At 52.8% G+C, this 18,991-nt stretch overlaps 1 protein-coding gene across 1 annotated transcript in view; it reads left to right on the forward strand.

The window, feature by feature from the left end:
- Nucleotides 1-18,991, forward strand: part of GRIK3 (glutamate ionotropic receptor kainate type subunit 3) — a 94,844-nt gene that overhangs the window by 16,051 nt on the left and 59,802 nt on the right. The window contains exons 3-6 of the mRNA XM_077150261.1: nt 2,950-3,131; nt 5,000-5,053; nt 14,615-14,788; nt 15,530-15,673. Coding sequence (XP_077006376.1) covers nt 2,950-3,131; nt 5,000-5,053; nt 14,615-14,788; nt 15,530-15,673 — 554 coding nt within the window. The remainder of the gene's footprint in view (nt 1-2,949; nt 3,132-4,999; nt 5,054-14,614; nt 14,789-15,529; nt 15,674-18,991) is intronic.

The following is an 18,991-nucleotide window of genomic DNA, read 5'->3' on the forward strand; positions in this document are numbered from 1 at the left end:
TTTTGACTCCATTGCTAGCACGCTGCAAAACTTGGGAGGGTTCCTAAGCCTCTCTGGGCCTCGATTTCTTTATCAGTAACATTGGAATGGAAATCCTGTTCTACATGTCTTCCAGGACTGGGGAGATGGTTAAATAGGGTAATGAATGCAGAAGTGCTTTGTAAGTGAAAAGCATGATTCCAACAACCATGATTCACTGCAGATATTTTGAGAGAGATTGATTAGGGAAGCAGCCAGGAAGGAAAGCTCATCCCAGGCAAACAGAGAGCTCAGTCCTCTGATGGGGTGGGCTGAGACAAGCCTGGCGTCCTTTGGGGATACACTGATGGGAAGGAGGTCTGACATTTGCTGCAGGCGAATGTGGGTCACTGTGCATTACACAGAGCGGTGCACTTGGCTGACAAGGGGGCCCTGGTGGCCTCTGCTCCAGTGTCAGGCCTGCCCTGTCCTCACATCCTGGATCCCCAAATCCCACATGTCTGCTGATGCTGCTCAGAAGTCTGAAAACTGAGCAGGTGGGAGCAGAATGTGCACGTGGGGGCTAACGAGATAACAGGTGTGAATGGGCAGGATCAATCCGCCAAATCAGGAATTTCTGGGATTAGTTGGGGGAGGCAGGCCTGGATGTTGTATTTAAGGGAAGTGTGTACCCTTCCCTCCTCTGCTAAGGTCACCCGATAGCCTCTTCCTCTTCCCCATCGAGTCTGGGCTTGGGAGGCGGTGGGACCCCTCTGTGACCCAGACCACTCTCGTACCCCAACCCTTGCACCTACGTCTGAGAACTCCCAGGGGGCTGGGGTCCCTAATGTCCACAGCCATGGAACAGCTCGCTTGGGACCTCTTTGGGAGGCTTTGGGTTGCAGGGATATATGTCTGTCCACTTAGCAGAGTGGAATGACGGATGTCAATCAGATTGTTTTCCTGACACAAAGCCCTGGGGAATGGTTGCACAGACTGAGGCAGGTACATCACTTTGGAAACAGGGATTCTCTGTGGGAAGGCTTCTGAAGTGGCCTATCAGAGTAGGGGAACTCTGCCCAGATAGGGGCCACTGTATAATAGTTGATGGCAAACTTCAATCCAGCTCAGATTAGCTTAAGCAAAGCAACGAAACAAAAAATAAAATGGGAGGAGTGTGATTTTTGCCTCTTGAATTGGAAAGCACCGAGGTGATTTAGCTTCAGGGGCCGTTTAAGCCAAGGGCTCAGATGGGTACTCTCAGGACTTTATCTCTTTCTAGTTGTTCTCCTTTCCTTCTGCCCTGTTGGAATCCTCAGTTTTTCTGCGGTGACCCCCAGAGTTACACGCTCCTGATTTAAAGTTGAATGAGAGAAGGATGTCTCTTACCAATTGCTCTAGCACAGTTTCTGGGGGTGTCTCTGATAGGAGCACTTTGTGTCACTTCTCCATCTCTCAGCGTAGAGCCATGCTGGGCCCACATGGTATGTGCTGATTGGCCGTTCTGGGCCCACATGGTATGTGCTGATTGGCCGTTCTGGGCCCACATGGTATGTGCTGATTGGCCATGCTGGACCCACATGGCTTGACCCCACAGCTGGGTATGAACCCTCCTGAGTCACATGGACCGAGAGTGATGAGGAGTTATTCCTCAAAGGAAAATCGGAGGGCTCCTAGTGGGAAAATACAGCAGGGCTGAGTGGACAATGCAGAGGACGTCATCTGCAGGCAGGACACAGATCCTGAGTTCTGAGTGTGGGCAGGGGGCCGAGCAGGTGGAGGGGCGGGTAGCCTACTTGGGACCCAGGAGCTGTGCTAGCTCAGCGCCCCCTTCCGGTGAGACGGGGGTGGAGAGAACAGCAAACAGGCTTCCTCCCAGGGTAGGCAGAGAGGAGTCAGCAAGAATGGACCTCAGACTAGGGACAGAAGTGAACTTACTTAGACCTAAGCAAGCCATTTGTCTCCAGGAAGTGGCATTCAGTTTTCCCTGGAAGTCCCTAGATAAAGTGTTTTTGCAAAATGCCAACATAGAGGATGGATTTTTTCAGTGTGGGGAGAAAAAAAAACAGTAAGTCAATTCAATTATATATAGAAACTTCTTGTGAGCACTACTTGAGTCCTGGGCCCTGTGCTAGGTAGGGGCTGTGGAAACCTAGCCCCTGATGTCAGGGTGCTCATGGAAGGTCCAGGGAAATGACATGAGGCCAGAGGAGGCCACCAAGCTGGGGGCATGTGTCTAAGGAAGGGAGGCCTTTTTCTGGGAAGAATAAAAAAAGGGAAAGACATCATGGAAGAGGTGGTTCCATTAAGTCTGGAAGGATGGATGTTTACCAAGGCAACTTGCCTTACAAGGGCACACGCACACACACACACACACACAAATACCACCTCACCCAGTCCAGCAGTTGGTATAGCTGAACCTAGAGCCAGCCACACATGCCCTTTTCCTGGCAGCAGGTTTGCTTGGGATGGTGACGTCCTGCGTGTCACAATGTTGAGGGAGGGGGAGAAGAGGCTGTGGCACTAGCTCAGTCTCCATAAGTTCCCCACCTCCAGTCTGTGATTGAAAGGGACAGGTTGGTGTGCTCCGTGGGATATCCTTTCTTCCTGTGTCTCCTTTTGAATCTTCACGTGTGTCCTTGTGTCCGTGTGTGCACACACCTTTGCACGCATGGGTATAAGCCCAGATGAAAGCCCCGTTTCATATCAACATGCATGTGTGTGTAAACGTGTTTGCACGCGCGCACATCTGGCTCAGATCTGTGAGCACATGCAAGCATGCACATGTTTGCACGCACATCCTTGCCTGAGTGTGCGCGCCATGTAGCAGCGTCTATGCAAGTGCACCCATCTCCGTGGGCCCACACGTCTGAGTCCGTGTTCCTGCAGACCTGTGGCCACATGCGTGGGTGTGCAGGAGTCTGTGCGAATGCCTGAAGCTGGGTGTACCTGTGTGCACATGTTTGTCTTTTGTGCCCCGTGGCCTCTTAGGGCTCATCCGGCTGCAGGAGCTGATCATGGCCCCGTCAAGATACAACATCCGCCTGAAGATCCGCCAGCTCCCCATCGACTCCGACGACTCGCGGCCGCTGCTCAAGGAGATGAAGCGAGGCCGGGAATTCCGTATTATCTTCGACTGCAGCCACGCCATGGCGGCCCAGATCCTTAAGCAGGTGTGCAAGCCCTGGTCAGCGGGAGGCGTGGGGCGGGGCACCCCTTCCTCCATTTCTCCCACCTCCCACCTCCCAAATCTAAGTTGGAACCCCAGCTCTGTCTCTGTCTGGCCTTATGACCTTGTGCAGTCACTTCGTCTCTTTAAGCCTCAGTTTCACCAGCAGCGGAATGGGTGCAGGGATCTTCACACTCTGAGTTTGTGTGAGGGTGGAATGAGATGCTGGATGGCTGCCCCAGCCGGGCCTGGCACATGCTAGGAACTGTCTGTTTCCATTCCACCTTTGCAGGGGAGACGCCGGGGCTGCCGAGGGGTGCCCGGAGCCACAGAGGAGCATAACACTTGGGGAAGCCCGGGGAGGCCTCGGAATCTCAGGAACAGCCCCGGAGGGCCTCACTGCCTCTTCCGATGACTAATTCCCTGTAGCCTGCAGCATTTGGTGTGACTTTCGCATTACCAGGGGCTCCATTGAAGTTCCTCGCACCATCTGCTCAGTCTGCAGTGCCCGTGGGGGAGGAGAGAGGCTCTGGGTCACCAGTGGGCTCCATGCCCGGTCACAGCCCTGTGTGGCCTGCCGGGGACCGGAGCCAAGCTCTGCCAGCCACCAAAGAAATAAACAGTGAAAGAGGAGGGTGTTGCAGTTGAAACCAAATTTGCTGTGATTTGAGCCAGTGCTTTGTGCAAGCGATACTGTGGTCCCAGAAGGCACACTTTGTGATTGGAAAAACCTTTCTGTGAGGCTCTGACACATGAACCCAGCGAGAGCAGGGGGCGGGTGGGGTGCAGGGGGAGGGGTGCCCAGAGGGGATAGGGCCCTTTCCCAAGCCTTGAGGGGCTGAAGTCTCACAGATAATCACAATTTTTGTGTTCGGGAATCACTCTCGGCCAGGTAATTGCGCTAAACATCTCACATATAGCTCCACATTTATTGCCACACGAGGAAGTAGGGTTGAGTATCATGTCCAGTGTACAGTTGGGGAAACTGAGGCTCAAGGGGACAGGAACAGGCCAAGGTCATCCAGCTAGGAAGTGGATGAAGTTGGAATTTACCCCCCAGGTTCATCTGGCCTAAAATGTCTAGAATTAAACAAAGAAGCTTCTGTGGTCAATTAAATGAAGTCGAACGCGCCTGTTTAGTGCAGGACTTCTCTGAGCCTTTAACGTGCTTGTGTGCCTCATGAGTCACTGAGACGGAGAGGAAATGTGCAGATTTTCAAAGTGTACTTGACCCAGTGCCGCTGTCCCCCCCAGAGCACTGTGTGGGCCTGGCATTCTGAGGAACTCTGTAGAAAACGCATTACAGTCATTATTATTGTTATAGATTGCAGGCTTCTAATAAAACACATAAAAAAATATATAATTTAGACTTCACAGGGGTCTATAATGATAGTTCCACAGCAGCCATGTGGCCCGCTGGGGGTCAGCCAGCTCCAGGGATGCAGGCATGTCTCAGCCCTGCCGGGGCCCCGGGGCTCACACTGAGCCCTGACCCTTCCTCCATGGGCCTGGCTGGGCCGGGGGTGCTGTGGAAGGGGTGCCCCCATACACCTCTCTGTGGAGCCAGGATGTTGAACTCACCTGAGTTCTGTATCAGAATAAAAAGACATCCGGGCTGACTACCTGGAAATCATTATAGAGGGTGTGGCCCAGGAATCTGCTTCTTCATCTACCCCTGGCAATTTGGCTGCATACTGTAGTGGGAAATCCACTGCTGCCTTCCAGCCAGCCACTGTCACTCTCCCGAAGTGGCTCCAAGCATTCAGATCCAACTCAACACCTCTCCCATCCTGCTCCCAGTGACCTGGGGTGGGGAGGGGTGGGGCAGCTCAAGTGTCCCCTACAGGCTGCTAATGTTGTGCTCTCCCGCAGGCCATGGCCATGGGCATGATGACCGAGTACTACCACTTCATCTTCACCACTCTGGTAACGTTCTTCTGGGCCCTGGCTCAGGTGGGGTGGGGTGGGGGTCTCCCATTGAGCAAGGCTGGCCTGGCCAGGCCTGGGCCAGCCAAGAGGAATCTCCGGCTGGATTTGCTTCCTAAGGCTATAGGTGTGGCCCCAGGTAAGGGCACAAAGAGGTTCTTGTGACTCATACAATTTTGAGAAGCAGACATGTTGTAAGAGCTTGGACACTGGAGCCACTATGAACACAGGCTCTTCTGCTTACTGGCTGTGTGATCTTGGGTAAGTCATTTAATCTCCCTGCCCCAGTTTCTTCCTCTGTAAAGTAGGATGATAAGAGCCTCTGCCTCCTGGGATTGTCAGGAGTTAATAAAGTAAAACATGGAGAACAATGCTTGGGATATATTGAGAGCCAAATCAGTGTTAATATGCTCCTAGCCCACGCCTCCTCATTCATATCTTGGGCCTCATGCGATAAGGGGAATTGCCACTTCGGATTCCTGCACACCCACGCTGAAGTCTGCCCACTCGCTGTCAGCCGGGCCAGCCTACCTGCAAGCTCCGGATGAGTCCTGTCCAAACTCTGAGTACATTTAGAGCCATTTAAACCCATTAGGATAATTAGTCATGGCCTGAGATCATCAGAATAAAAAGATCCCTGTGCCAAAGGGGAACCACCATCCAGCGGCCCTGCCTTCAAGCCAGATGTTATGGACCTTACTGGGGCCCGGGGTGAACTATCCCATCCCCCGGGTCAGGGGTCAGTGACAGCATCACTCACATCATCTTGCTGAAAGAAGCCTCTTGCAAAGTTTGTGTTGGCCCTGCTGCTGCAGCCTCAGGCCTCTAACAGTATTCATTGTTCATCTGACTTCCGGTTACTGTTCCTTACTTGGCGCGGGACCTGTGCTAAGCTGATTATCACAAGATGACCAGGACCGAGGTCATCCATCCCATCTGGTCTTTGTCTCTAATACAGCAGGCTTATGCCACCGCAGGCCTGGACAGATGGCCCTGGGGTACCATGGAAGGAAACCCTGATTACTATGGGGCTGATGGTAGGCGGGAAGTTGGAGGCAAATTCTATAGGAAGTAAATGCTTGGACGGGACCTTGGAGGATCAGTAGGAGTTCGCCAAGAAGAGAGAGAGGAATAGTGTTTCACAGAGAAGGAACAGCAGAAGCAAAGGCCAAGAGGCAGGTTAGCTCTTCAGTGGTGCACTGGAGCAGGCTTGCCCTGGCCTGCTAAAGCCGATTATCTTAATCTCTTCCCAATTCTGCATTCGGTGATGTCCCATCAGTGACTTGAAGTTGATCATGCATTTATACCACAAAAGCTTGCAAATGTTAAAAATAAGCCCCCTCTCTCCCCAGAGCTGGTGATTAAGCATTTGCCAGCATGCCCTGCTTGTTACCTTCCCCCTACGCCCTCCCACTGCCCCGTGCCCATGGCAGAGCTCAGGGGCCACCTTGCACAGACTCCTCATCCAGGGCCCAAACTTGGGGACCTTCCAGGAGCCACGTAGGCTAGAGGCTAAGCACCTCCTTCCTTGAGTCCCTTCTGGAGTTCTGCACACCCAAACTGGCTTCTCTCTGCCCTGTTGTATCCTGGAAAGTCACTGGAGGCTGTGTAGTGAGGCTGCCAAATCCCAGGGTTCCACCAGACCCCTGTTTAGAGCTCAGAGCAGGATAGAGGAGAAAGGCTGGAAATGGTAGAATGAGGAAAATTCCAGAAGCCCAAGGCCTCCTCCCCATGGCATGGCAGCCCCCCATGCCATCCTGGGCTCCCAGGGTCCAAAGGCCAGCTGCAGGCCCTGGGAAGTTCTACCCAGCTCTGCATCTTCAGTAGCTCAGCACATTTTTCTCGGAATTCTGTCCTGCTGGCTCACCTCCCTGAGCCTCCCCACTCTGGGTTGCTGTGACAAAGCCCTGGAGTCCTTGACAGGAGGAGACAGGGAGGGACAAGGGAGCACTTTAGGAGCTGGCAGACCTCTGGGACTCTGTGGTGAGCTTGGCAGCCTTTCTGCCCGCCCACCATGGCCATCCACTCCCCAGCACAGTGGGAAGAGAGCAGGCCTCGGAGGCAGACAGGTCGGAGGACCCCCTGCTCCTCCCCCTCCTAGCTATGCACTGTGCAAGTTACTTAAGCTCTCTTGGCCTCAGTTTCCCTGCTTGTAAAATGGGAATATGTATATTTTGATATGGGCCTCAGATGCCTCATTGACCTCTCTTGCCTGTAAGGGGCAGATGCATTCAAGTCACCTGAAGTCATTAGGGGACTCCAGCATGATCCACCAGGCCACAGGGCTAAGTCCTGGGCGGTGGTTCTGGATCCAGGGTGACCCCAGACATCTCAAGGATTGTTATTCTAACCTTCTGCACTAATGAGATGCAGCCGTGTCTGAAAGGCCCCCCTCGCTGCCACTGCTGCCTCCCCTCCTCGTGGGATCTGCTCCCCATCATTGCCCTTCCCTGGAGACTCCATCGCATCGCAGCCATACTGGGCTCACTGCGTTCCACCCACCTACCTGTTCTCCCTGTCACTTCTCACCCCCCCTTTCTCTGAGTATTACCCACTTTTCCTGGGTTAAGTAGGTGACTGGCAAAGCGCCGGTCAGCGTTTCCCAACAGGAGGCTTTGGGGCCAGACAAGTCATTTTTCCAGATGTCCTGCCCACCATCGGATGGTTGGTATCCTGGGCCCCCACTCACTAATTGCCATTCTTGGTGATGACTAAATAGTTACCACCATACATTTCCAAATGCCCCTGGAGAGGGGGCCGGTCACCAGCCCGGTAGTAGAATCTGCTGTTGGAGCAGATTGACTGCTCCTTGGCCCGTCGGCTGAGGTCTGGCAGGGGAGAGTAGGGGAAGGGTACCCAGGACGCAGGACGTGGCCACAGGGCAGACGGGCTCGGTTTGGGGCTAAGGAGGCTCCTTTAGAAGTGGACATGGTCCGGGCAGGAACAAATTACAACCCATGGGACTCCCCTCCTTGAGCATTGCCTACCTCGCTGCCTCTGCTCACACGAGGGACTGTGATTAAACCAGCCCCAGCTCCAAAAAGTCCTTTAAAAGCATCGCCACCTGGCTCAAACCCTCCTACCAGTGCCAGAGAGGGCAGCGTCTCGGGGAGCTGGGGGAAAGGAGCAGCAGCATTTGAAGCATGGGGTTCTTGGCCCTGCAGCCCGGCCTGATCTTCCAAAGCAGCAGACTCCAAGGAAGGCACCACCCCACTGACCTCAGTGCCCTCCATATTAATGCCACCTCTCACCTGGGTTCAAGGTCGGGGGTCTCAGGAGGCAGGGGGCCGAATCCTCACACCCCAGGGCCTTCTAGCCCTAAGCAGAATCCATTTCTCTTACTGTTTCCATCACTTCTTTCATTCCCTTAATTCAATCATTCATTCATTTAGTCCTTTATCCAGCAGCCATATACCAATTCTCTCTGAAGCCCCAGGCGCTGAGCTAGGCACCTGGGTGGTAGGGGGCGTACAGAGATGGATCTGACGTAAAGCTCACCAGCTGGTATGCTTCCTTCACACCTGGCAAGGTCAAAGTCGCCAGTGCATAAAGGAGCCTCCTTAGCCCCAAGCCGAGCCCGTCTGCCCTGTGACCACGTCCCGTCTGCACTGTGTGGCCACAGTGGGTGCCTTGTTAACGCTTGAATGAATGAATGAATGACTATAGTACAAGGTAGAAAGTAATCAGTAAAGTTATCAACATCATCATCGAGATTCTTCCACTTTCATGCGCAAGTTGCTTGTTCTCTCTGTTCCTCATTTCCCCATCAATAAAATGATATTAATAACAGTATCACGTCATAGGATTGTCATTATGAATATTAAATGTATTTGTATTGGTAAGGTACTTAGAGCAGTGCTTGGCATTTTAGTGAGTACAATGTAAGTATTAACTAAATTAATCAAATAACTCTTGTTTATGTTTTCTGCGTGCTCGGTGTACCCCAGCTCATTCCAAATTCAGAACAACTCTCCCCCCGGGAAGGCGTGGCACTCCCAGTTTTGCAGAAAAGTGAAACTGAGGCTCTGAGAAGTCACCCAGCCTGAAAGAAGCAGAGCAAAGGTTTTTACCAGCTAGGAGCTGTCCAGCTCCAAAGAACCCTCTGCTGAAACCTGTCACACTGAGAGCCCCGCGGAAAGCATTCCCTGGCCTTATCTGGCCGGCTGGGATTCCCCACAGCTGTGATGGTCCAGCCTAGTAATTGACACTAATGAGGGAAACAGAGCCTCTGCAGATCCCAGCAGCGCCTGTACTTCACAGGTTCCAAAGCCCTCTCTCTGCACTCGCTGATTTTCCTCTTCACCCCTTCAAGGCCAGCGGAGCAGAGTTTTTGCTCCCTAATGACTGATGGGGAAACCAGAGATCAGGAAGGTTGAGTGGCTTGCCCAAAGTCTCACAGCAAATCAGTGGTAAAGACCTTGAGCTCCTGACTCCCCAGCCTTGCCCATAGCTCTTCCTCCATGTTCCTCCCTAAGAGCCAGGGAGAGTGGAAACTTCCACTGCAATACAAACAGTTTTGCAGTCAGGTACGTGTGTGTATATGTGTGTGCATGTGTGTGCGGTGGCGGGGCTATGATCTACAGGGTATTTCCTATATGCCACCCCTTACATGTCTTGGCATCAGCTCTGCTCCCCTGGGTCCTCTCCCCCAACACATATCCTGCCTCCAGCTTCAGGATCCTCTTTCCAACATCATTGGCTTAGGACTTTAGTCTCGTGACTTCCTTTTTTCCTGCCCCTTTGTGCCCAGTGGTCAGTTGTGGCTGCATTTGGGAGGGCAGTGACGTTTATCTCCTTCCCTTTAGGAAACGCACATCACTGGTTCTTCCCCTAAAAAAAAATCTCCAAACTTGCTTCTCCCACGCAGAAGACATTTTAATTACCCCAGCTGCCATTATCTGTTCCAGCCAGCTTTGAGCCATTCCCAGATAACCCCGCGTTAATCAGCCCCAGCTGAGCCCCTGGTACATGTCATGTGTAGGTAAAAGCCTGGAGGTGAAAAAAGAATTATAATAAATTAATAGATAAGCAATCACAATTAATGCCACTTCCCGGCAATAACAGTTATATCATGGGAAAGATATTTTCATCTGTCATTCCTTAAGGCGATGTTTTCCTAGCTTCGGCTTCTATCCAGACAGACCCATGGGGTGCTAATGAATTAGTCTATTATGTTATGCTGAATGTTTCTAAAAGGTCCCTGGTCGATACTGAATTCAGTGTGTCAACATTTGGCGTCGAGAACTGCAACTTTTTGCCAAGCAGCCAGGTTGTGCACAGTTCACTGTGTACAGCACTTGGGGTCTCGGCCAGGGGCAGACTGGACAAAGAATTGGAGTTGGACAAAGAGGCCTCTTCCCCAGCTCTTCTGTTCGCATTGCCCTCATGTCACAGGGTTGGGGGCCCTCAGTGCCCTGAGCCCTGTAACCCAGGCTCCAGGATGGCGAGAATCATAGAGAGTAGCCCATCAGAGAGGGGTTGAGGAGGTGGGTCTCCACCAGTGGGCAGAACGTGCACCGAGGTGCAGGACATAAGGAAGAGACACTGCATGATAGGGAGGAGCAGCAAAGAATGGAATGAAGGACTAACAGTGTTAACGTAAGCACAGCTCTTTCCAATAGAAGGGGCCACCTGACTGGGCCCTAAAAGGAGAAACATGTCTTTCACTGTGAAGGTGATTTGTTGCAAGTGCACTTTGCAAAGAACTGGAGGAATCTTCCCAAAACCAGTTCAAGGTGGGCATGTGGGTTAGCGTTTTTATAGGTACAGGGAAGGTGTAGGGGTCAAAAGCGAAGTAAAATCCATATGATTCATTCTTGTCAGATCGGTGATGACATTAGATCTTTGTGAGGAGGGCAGGAGCAATTTCTCAATCCAGTGTTGTCTCAATCACATCTTGTTGTTCTGGCATCGGTGATTAGATTTAGATATTGACATGCAAGCTCTTACATGCAAGGTCTTCATGACTCTTTTCTTAGCTGAGTCTCAGGAACATCAAACATTTGTCTTTTGAGGAGAAAGTCACTGATACGTTGGGCCCCAGGGTGTTTCTTGATGCTATTCTGTTCTCTTATTCCTGTAAGCAGAACTAAGGACCGGTTCATGTCCTGGGAGTGAAGTACAAAGAGTAGGTGGCTAAGCTCAGCTAGGGTAAGCGTATTTCCAGCCATCAGTAGTTTGGTATTCCCAGAGCAGACAATGCGAGTACATGGGGTGGAAAGTAAGTCTGGAGAGGTGGGCACCTTTGTAAACTATACCAGGGAACTTGGAATTTATTCTGAGAAGGCAATACGTTGCCATGGAAGGATTGTACAAAAGTTGGCTTTCCCTTCAGCAAGATCCCTCTGGCTTTTGTATGGCGCATGTTTACGTGTGCAGTGGCCATAAGCTGGGGGCTGGGGCAGAGGCTGTGGGCGGGAGGAGCCCACATCACCACGGGGGGCGGGGGGGGGGCAGGGAGGACCCTGGGGCCACACTGCCTGGGCTTGCCTCCATTGCACCCCAACTAATGCTCCGTGACTCCATTTTAGCCTCTGTAAAATGGGGTGACAATCACCTCCTCTTTAAAAGTGTGCAATGGGAATTAAATGAGTCGATACATATAGGGCACTTAGAGTAGAGCCTGCCCTTCTAAGATTTCTAGGTGCTCAATAAATATTAGCTCATTACCATTGTTTCTATATTGCCAAGAAGGTGAAGGCAGGAAAAACCCAATCCCTGCCTGCCTTCCTCCCACGCTGGTAATCCAGTAAGAACCCTGGGGCCTATAACCAGTAGCAGTCTCGTCCTGTTGCAAGAAGGCAGGATATAAATATTTGCCAGACACTTACCTACTGTTTACTGTGCACCAGACATGTTCCACGTCCATTGATGAGCCCATTCCTCCTCCATGACAAACGTATATGGCAGGTGCTCTCGTCTTCTCCATTTTGCAGACGGGTGACTGAGGCAAGGGGGGCAGGGGAGCCTTGAACCCAGACTGTCTGTTCCCCTGGTCTGTGCTACCTCAGTACTGTGTACTGCTTCCGTGGGCCGCCTCTCAGTGGGGAGCTGTGACAAGAGGAGCCTCCTTCCAGGTGTCTGTCCTCCTCGCTGTCCCTCTCTCATCCTTACAGGTGTTCTGGTCTAAGCCCAGACCCCTGTGTTGTGCTTCCTAGTAGGAGCACTGGTCTAGGTTAGTGGCTGCTCAGGACACAGGCTCTCTGCGTCAATATCCAGCTGGATGTGCCCCATGCTTTCAAATCACACTCTGAGACAGTTCTGATGAGCATCTGGTCTTGACAGCCAGTGGGGATGAGGAGTCCAGGGGTTTTGAATAAGGCAGACTGTGGTGTGCTGGTAAATGTTTCACAACCACATCTCTAAGGGGAAAAAAAATCCTCATTTGTATTATTTGCCAATTTCCATGGTGTAAATGCTCTTACCATGGCCGATACCAGCTACCAACATAATGTTGCTGAATGTGGAGTTGGGAAGAGATACTAACAATTGACTCTGGCAGGCCAGCTCTAGCCAGCCCCAAAACACCACTGAAAAACACATGTAGATACATATCCCATCTCTGCCTTCTACAAGCTGGATGACCTTGGGCAAGTCACGCTGTTTCTTTCCCCGTAAAATGAGAATAGTAAGTACCTACCTCACAGGGGGTGGCGAAGAATACTCCATGCAGGGCTGAGCACCCCCCACACCCCCACTGAGGCTGGGGCTGTATATACGCCTACCTGACCAACCCATCCGCTAAAGACCCTGTTCTCATCCACCCCTTCCCCGTCCCAAATCCTGGCCTAGAATCAGGGCCATTTTTGTTTGGCTCAAGTTGGAACTCAACTTTCTTGCCATGCTCAAGTCTGTCTCGATCCTCTGCCCTACAGCATTCAAAGAGAAAGCCAACACAGGGTATTCCAAAAGGAGACTCCTTTGGGGGTGCAGGGAAACAAGAGCATTTCAGACCCCAGAGGAAGTCAACACAGCATGACAGGTCTTCTCTTCAGGCTCCAGGTTTTGTTACCAGCATCTTTCCATGAGCCGCCATTGATTTACCCAAAGCTGGGACCCTGCCTTGGGGTTGGATCTTACTCATGATGGTTGCCACCACCAGGAGGGCCCTCAGCCACCCTCTCTCCCAAAACAGGGTGGAGCTGGAGGGGAGGGGCCGGGAGAGGGGAGGCCGGGGTCAGGACAGGAGGCAGGTGGCGGGAGGGGTGTGGCAGACTACCAACGATGTGGATGAGGAGGAACTCGGTTTCCCCAGCAATGGGATGAGGCCAATCCAGACGATCAAAGTCCGTTTTTCAAAAAGTCAAAAACATGCAAATAGAGAAGGAACACATGTCAAAGATGGATTGGGCTTGTTAATGAGGAAACCAGCAGGATGGTAAAGCTCGTTCAGAGAGCATTTGGTGAATTGGATATTTATCCGTATTTCAGGAAAAGATATAGGACAGATTGCTCTGTTAGATGCAAAATGGATTGATATCCTACAGGGCAAATAAAACCATAACTTTTGGGATTATCTTTTCTGCTAGACAAAAAAATCCACAAAGATAACCAGTAGGTGATGGTGAAGTTAAATCCAGGCACATCCTCCCATAGGACTAGATAATCCTGGGGCGGGTCTAACAACATTTCAACATGACGTTGAAAGGACATACTGCTCTCCCTTTGCCTTATTTCCAAGTCTTGGGTAAATTTTCTTAATAAGACAAAGTTCTAGTTAGCTCTTCTTAATAGTATTCATTGCCTTCTCCACTGCCATCTGTTCTCACTTTAAGACATGGCTGCTTTCTGTCCCTCTGCCCCCCTCCCCATTGCTCCTTTTTGCTTCCTTCCCTCACCATCCCACCATGTCCCAGAAATGGAGCTAAGGAAGGGCTGGAGCTGGGCTGCCCCATGCGCAAAGGCCCCATTCTCCCAGACTTAGACCAGGGCCTGCCCGTTGCACCAGGCTGGACACTCCCTACCCACAGACGCCTGCTCAGCTGCTCCTGGGAGCAGGGAGTGCGGAGCCCCTGGCTCAGAATGTGAGGAGAAGAGAAGAGAGCACTAGTACTCCTTGAGTCCGAGGCAGAAAAGATCATTTTTAAACACCCTCTCTTAAATCACCGCCCTTTAGTCTCCCTGTGGGTATTGTGGGGATGCCCAGAGCCAGAGCCCTCTGTCTTCCCAAAGTGGCCTCCCCCACGAGAAGAAACAGGCATTATCAAGCGCCTTTGGTGTGCTAGATGGGACTCTTTGAGTGAACCCTTCCACTGAGTCCTATGAAAGAGGTATGATCCCCATTTTGTAGATGAAGAAGCATCTGGAGAAGCAGAGGGGCTGAGTGACCCACCCAAGGGCCCTGCACTTAGTACACAGGGTCAGTGGTCAACATACCCGAGTCCAAGTTGAATTTCAAGTCTGGTCCTCCAAGCCGCCTCACCACCTGCCGAGCTTGGAAGCGGGGTGCAGCCTCGGGCTCTGGGGCTGGCCTGATTCGGGAGTGGGCAGGGGGTGGGAGGTGGGAGCCGGAGCTTACAGTAGTGGTGAGACCTTTATTTACACAAAACTCTCTTTATCAAGGATCTTTATGCGTTAGACCTGGAGCCCTACCGTTACTCAGGGGTGAACCTGACGGGGTTCCGCATCCTCAATGTGGACAACCCCCACGTCTCGGCCATCGTGGAGAAGTGGTCCATGGAGCGGCTGCAGGCAGCGCCCCGCACAGAATCGGGCCTGTTGGATGGGGTGATGATGGTATGGTGGCTGGGCGAGCCAGGACCAGGGACCAGGGACTCCCCACCTTCCTTCCTTCCTTCCTTCCTTCCATCCATCCTTCCTTCCTTCCTTCCTCCCTCCCTCCCTCCGTCTCTCCCTCCTTCCCTCCCTCCTTTCCATCCATCCTTCCTTCCTTCCTTCCTTCCTTCCTTCCTTCTTCCCTCCCTCCCTCCCTCCTTTCCATCCTTCCCTCCTTCCTTCCAGCTATCCTTCCTTCCTTCCATCCTTCCTTCCTTCCTTCCATCGTTCCTTCCTTCCATACTCCATCCCTTCTTCCTTCCCTCCTTCCTCTCTTCTTTCTTTCTTCCCTCCCACTTCCTTTCTTAAGACCTGCTATGTGTCAGCCAGACCTTAAGCTAAGGGCTGAGGACACAGAGATGAATCACAGTCCCCCCATCGGGTAGGGATATAGGCAGCAAGCAGATGGTGGGGATAAGGACGGGTGGAACCTGAGCACAGAGGATTCTAGGCTGTGCTAAGTAGAGTTGGCTGGAAGGAGATACCAGCTCAGCTGGAGTTGCAGTGTCTGCACAGCTGCAGTCGGCCCCAGCCCTGGCCTCTCAGCAGCAGCATGGACAGGGTCACCACCAGGGCCTCAGGACCTTTGCCCACACCAGAACCCCATGTGCCTGCAGGAGGAGGAGGGAGACAGGGTAAGGTGGGGCAAGACTCAAGGGGCTCAGAAGCCGCTCTCAGGCGGGACCCGGGACCTCCCCGCAGACCGACGCGGCCTTACTGTACGACGCCGTCCACATCGTGTCAGTGTGCTACCAGCGGGCGCCCCAGATGACCGTGAACTCCCTGCAGTGCCACCGGCACAAGGCCTGGCGCTTTGGTGGCCGCTTTATGAACTTCATCAAGGAGGTGAGTGCCGCTGCAGGTCCCCACTAGCACCATCACCTGGGGTCGGGGCCGGGGGTGCTGTTGGCACTGCAGAGCAGCACAGGGGCTGAGCACCCAGGTCTGGGAGCCAGGCAGACCCCATTTCCAATCTCTCTGCTCTCAGGCAAGTTGTCTCGCCTCTCTGAGCCTCAGTTTCCTTGGGGGGAAATGGGTGTACACAGACCGGTCTTACAGGGTGATTAGGATGTTCAGTCCTCTGCCTGTGGAAGTGCTCAGTAGGTGGTCAGCATCGCCACAGGGAGGACACATGGGCTGCAAAGTGCCACAGCCGCTTCCTGACTGTGGAGTCTTGGGCAAGCTGGAGAACCTGGCTGAGCCTCAGTGGCCTCATCTGTAAAAAAGGGAGTACCAAACATGGCCCCTTCTGGGGATGCCATGAGGGTGAGAGGAGGCATTACGCCGAAAGCCCTTAGCTCGGCGCCTGGGAGGAAGAGGCTCAGGAAATAACAGTCAGCCCTAGGGACTCATCCTCATGCCATGGGCCCGTTGTCCAACTTCCCAGCCAGGGTCCCCACTGGGACCTGACATTCCTGGAGCCATGGCAGGAGAAGGAAAAGTTTCATCCAATGAAGCTGAGTTAAGAGCAACCAGAGGGCAGGAAACCTGTCTTGCTGCTGAGAAGATGACTGTGGAAACACAGAGCATCCACTTTTCATTTCAAAGGACTCTCCATCCACCATTGTTCTCATAAACTCTAGATGGCAGGGTTCATTGTCCGCTCTCTGGAGTCCGGGCTGGCCTTCTGGCTCCACACCTCACTGTATGACTTTGTGTGAGATGATTAACTCTTTGATCCTCAGTTTTCTCAACTGTAAAATGGGATAGTACCAACGCTTGCCTCAAAAGATTGTTGGGAAGGGAGCCTGAAAACCTATATAAAGTCCCCGCTCTCACAAGATCCAACTTAAGGAAGGAGACACATGTTAATGAAGTCACTGTGCTAATAAATGGAATCCCATATGGAAAGGGTGCAAATATCCAAGGAACTCATCCCTTCCCCAAGGCCCTGAGTCCCCCATAACTGTTTCAGACTGATGCCAGTGATAGCTCCTCCCACTTGTTAGAAATATGCTTCAAGGCTTATTGACCAGAGGTGGGCTCTAGAGTTCCTTGCCTCTGAAATGTGCTCTACCTCTGCCAACCCCTGTACCTTAGACTGGTTCCCGTCCATCCCTCCGCACTCAGCGTCTGTTTCTTCACCTGCAAATGAGCCTCTCTGGCACTGTGAGGAAGCAGTCAAGCCCCTGGCATCGGTTCCCGCATCCCTAGAAGGAGCTCAAGCAGCAGAGGTGTGGACATAAGGGACCACCACGGTCCCTTCACATCCGTCCCATCAAAACCACAGATGGAGTCCGATCGTCTGACGCCCTGAGCAGGGTCAAGCTGGCTTGGGTGGTCATTGGTGGGTTCTCAGGGAGCTCTGAAGCTTGGCTCCCAGCCACTGCTGCTCCTCCCTCTGCAGGCCTATTGCTGAGCAGCCCTGGCTTCCCTGAGACTCATGGTGACCCAGGCCACAGCCTCCTGCCCCTCCCCACCTCTGACTCAGCAGATTGGGCAGCCTCAGGAACCAGACAAAAGTAGCTTTGGAGCTTAACCACTTTCTACCCACATGGCCTTATAAAGCTACTGAACTTTCTATGCGTTGGGATCGTCCTTTATATAGTGGGATAGAAGCTTCTCTCTCAGAGTTGGTGTGGGATTAAGTGGATTGATTGTGTGTGCCACTCAGAGACCAGCACCCAGCACCTAGTGGGTGCTGAGAAGCTTGGTAGCTGTTACTAATTCCGTCATCACATCTGCTGTCCTTGTTGCTTGTTGGGTGGTGAGTTTCCTGCCCAGGAGGACCCCCAGCCACATAGGAGGCTTCAGGGCCACCCACCCAGTTCTCTCACCCCCCTGGAAGGTTTGAGGCTCATTTCCTGTTTCAGAGAAAGGGAGCCCCATTCTCAGAGCCTCTCCTGGCTGACCGGCCTGGGGCAGAGTCCCTGGCTGGCCACCTTCCTGGCCCCAGGCTCAGTGAATGACCTCCCCACCCCATGTTCCTCTACAGAGCCCTTTCAGAAACAGCTTCGTCTTGGCTCCATTTTATAGCTGTGGAGACCAAGGCCGGAAGGCCTGCTCCTGGCCCAGACCACAGGCGCACCCCCTGCCCTGTCCAGAGCCCAAGCACCCTGCCTTAGACCATCTCCAAATTACTGTCTCCCCATCTGACTGCGTGACTGTAAATCATTTTAAAGACTTGGCATTTCCAAGAGGAGTTGCAAAATACCAGGCTGGAGTTCAGAGCGTGTGAAGCATCTTTCATTTAGCAAGTCCTGTGCAGCGGCTGGAGGGGGCGGGTGGCCCGGGAAATGTCACGGGGAGGAGCTGCCAGCGGCTGCCCGCCCTGCCCCTGCCCACCCGCCCCCAGACAGGCCATGCACCTGCTGGCATTTAATTCCTCTGTTGCTGACAAGGAAAGAAAGCACCTGCTGTGATTTCCCCCCGGGGGGCCCAGAAGATAGCCTGAGGGGGTTGGGGCCCACAGAGGAGGGGAGAAGGCAGCCTGAGGGAAGCTGAGCCTCCCTGTGAAGTCATAAAACCGTGGTTTTCACCTTCTTTGATGCCCCTTTAAAATCGCAGTCCCCAGCCCCCGCAAGCGCCAGCTCCCCAGAATCCATATATGCTCTCCCCACTCTGCCTTGGGCATCAAGCCCCAAACCCCTCAGCTCTGCTACTGCACCTGTGACCTGTAGCCCTGAGTCCCTGTTTGAGCCTTAGTGTCCACATCTGTAAAATGGCGGCAGTGATCATGCCCACCCGGCAGGATATCAGTGAGGACTAAGTGAGCTCCTGCAGGGAAGGAGATCAGAGCTCTGTGAGGAGGGGTGGGTGGGGCGGATGCTGGGGCCTCAGGCTTAGGCCCAAGTGAGCACAAGCCCCCACCCCATCCAGCCACTCCTCCATCCCCAACTAGAGCTCATGCCGTGCCCATCCAAGAGGGTAGCAGACTGGGTGTCTGGGCCAGAAGCAATACCCCGCTGTAGAGGTACAGCTTCAGTTCTGCTCACAGGTCCTACCATACAGGATTATCTTGGGTTCCTAAGCCACAGGCACAGCCACAGGCAGGGCCAGAGTACTCATGGGGGTAATAAGTATGAAGGGTCTAAAACTTGAGCCAAGGGCCAGTCCTATTCCAAGGAGGCGCAACAGATAAAACCAAAAAAGGAGAAACAATAAGATATATGTCACGTAGTCATGACTGCGTATGCCAGGCACTGTGCCAAGCACTTTATGTAC

The sequence above is a fragment of the Tamandua tetradactyla genome, chromosome 2, assembly GCF_023851605.1.
Source record: "Tamandua tetradactyla isolate mTamTet1 chromosome 2, mTamTet1.pri, whole genome shotgun sequence".
In the NCBI taxonomy this organism is placed as follows: Eukaryota; Metazoa; Chordata; class Mammalia; order Pilosa; family Myrmecophagidae; genus Tamandua; species Tamandua tetradactyla.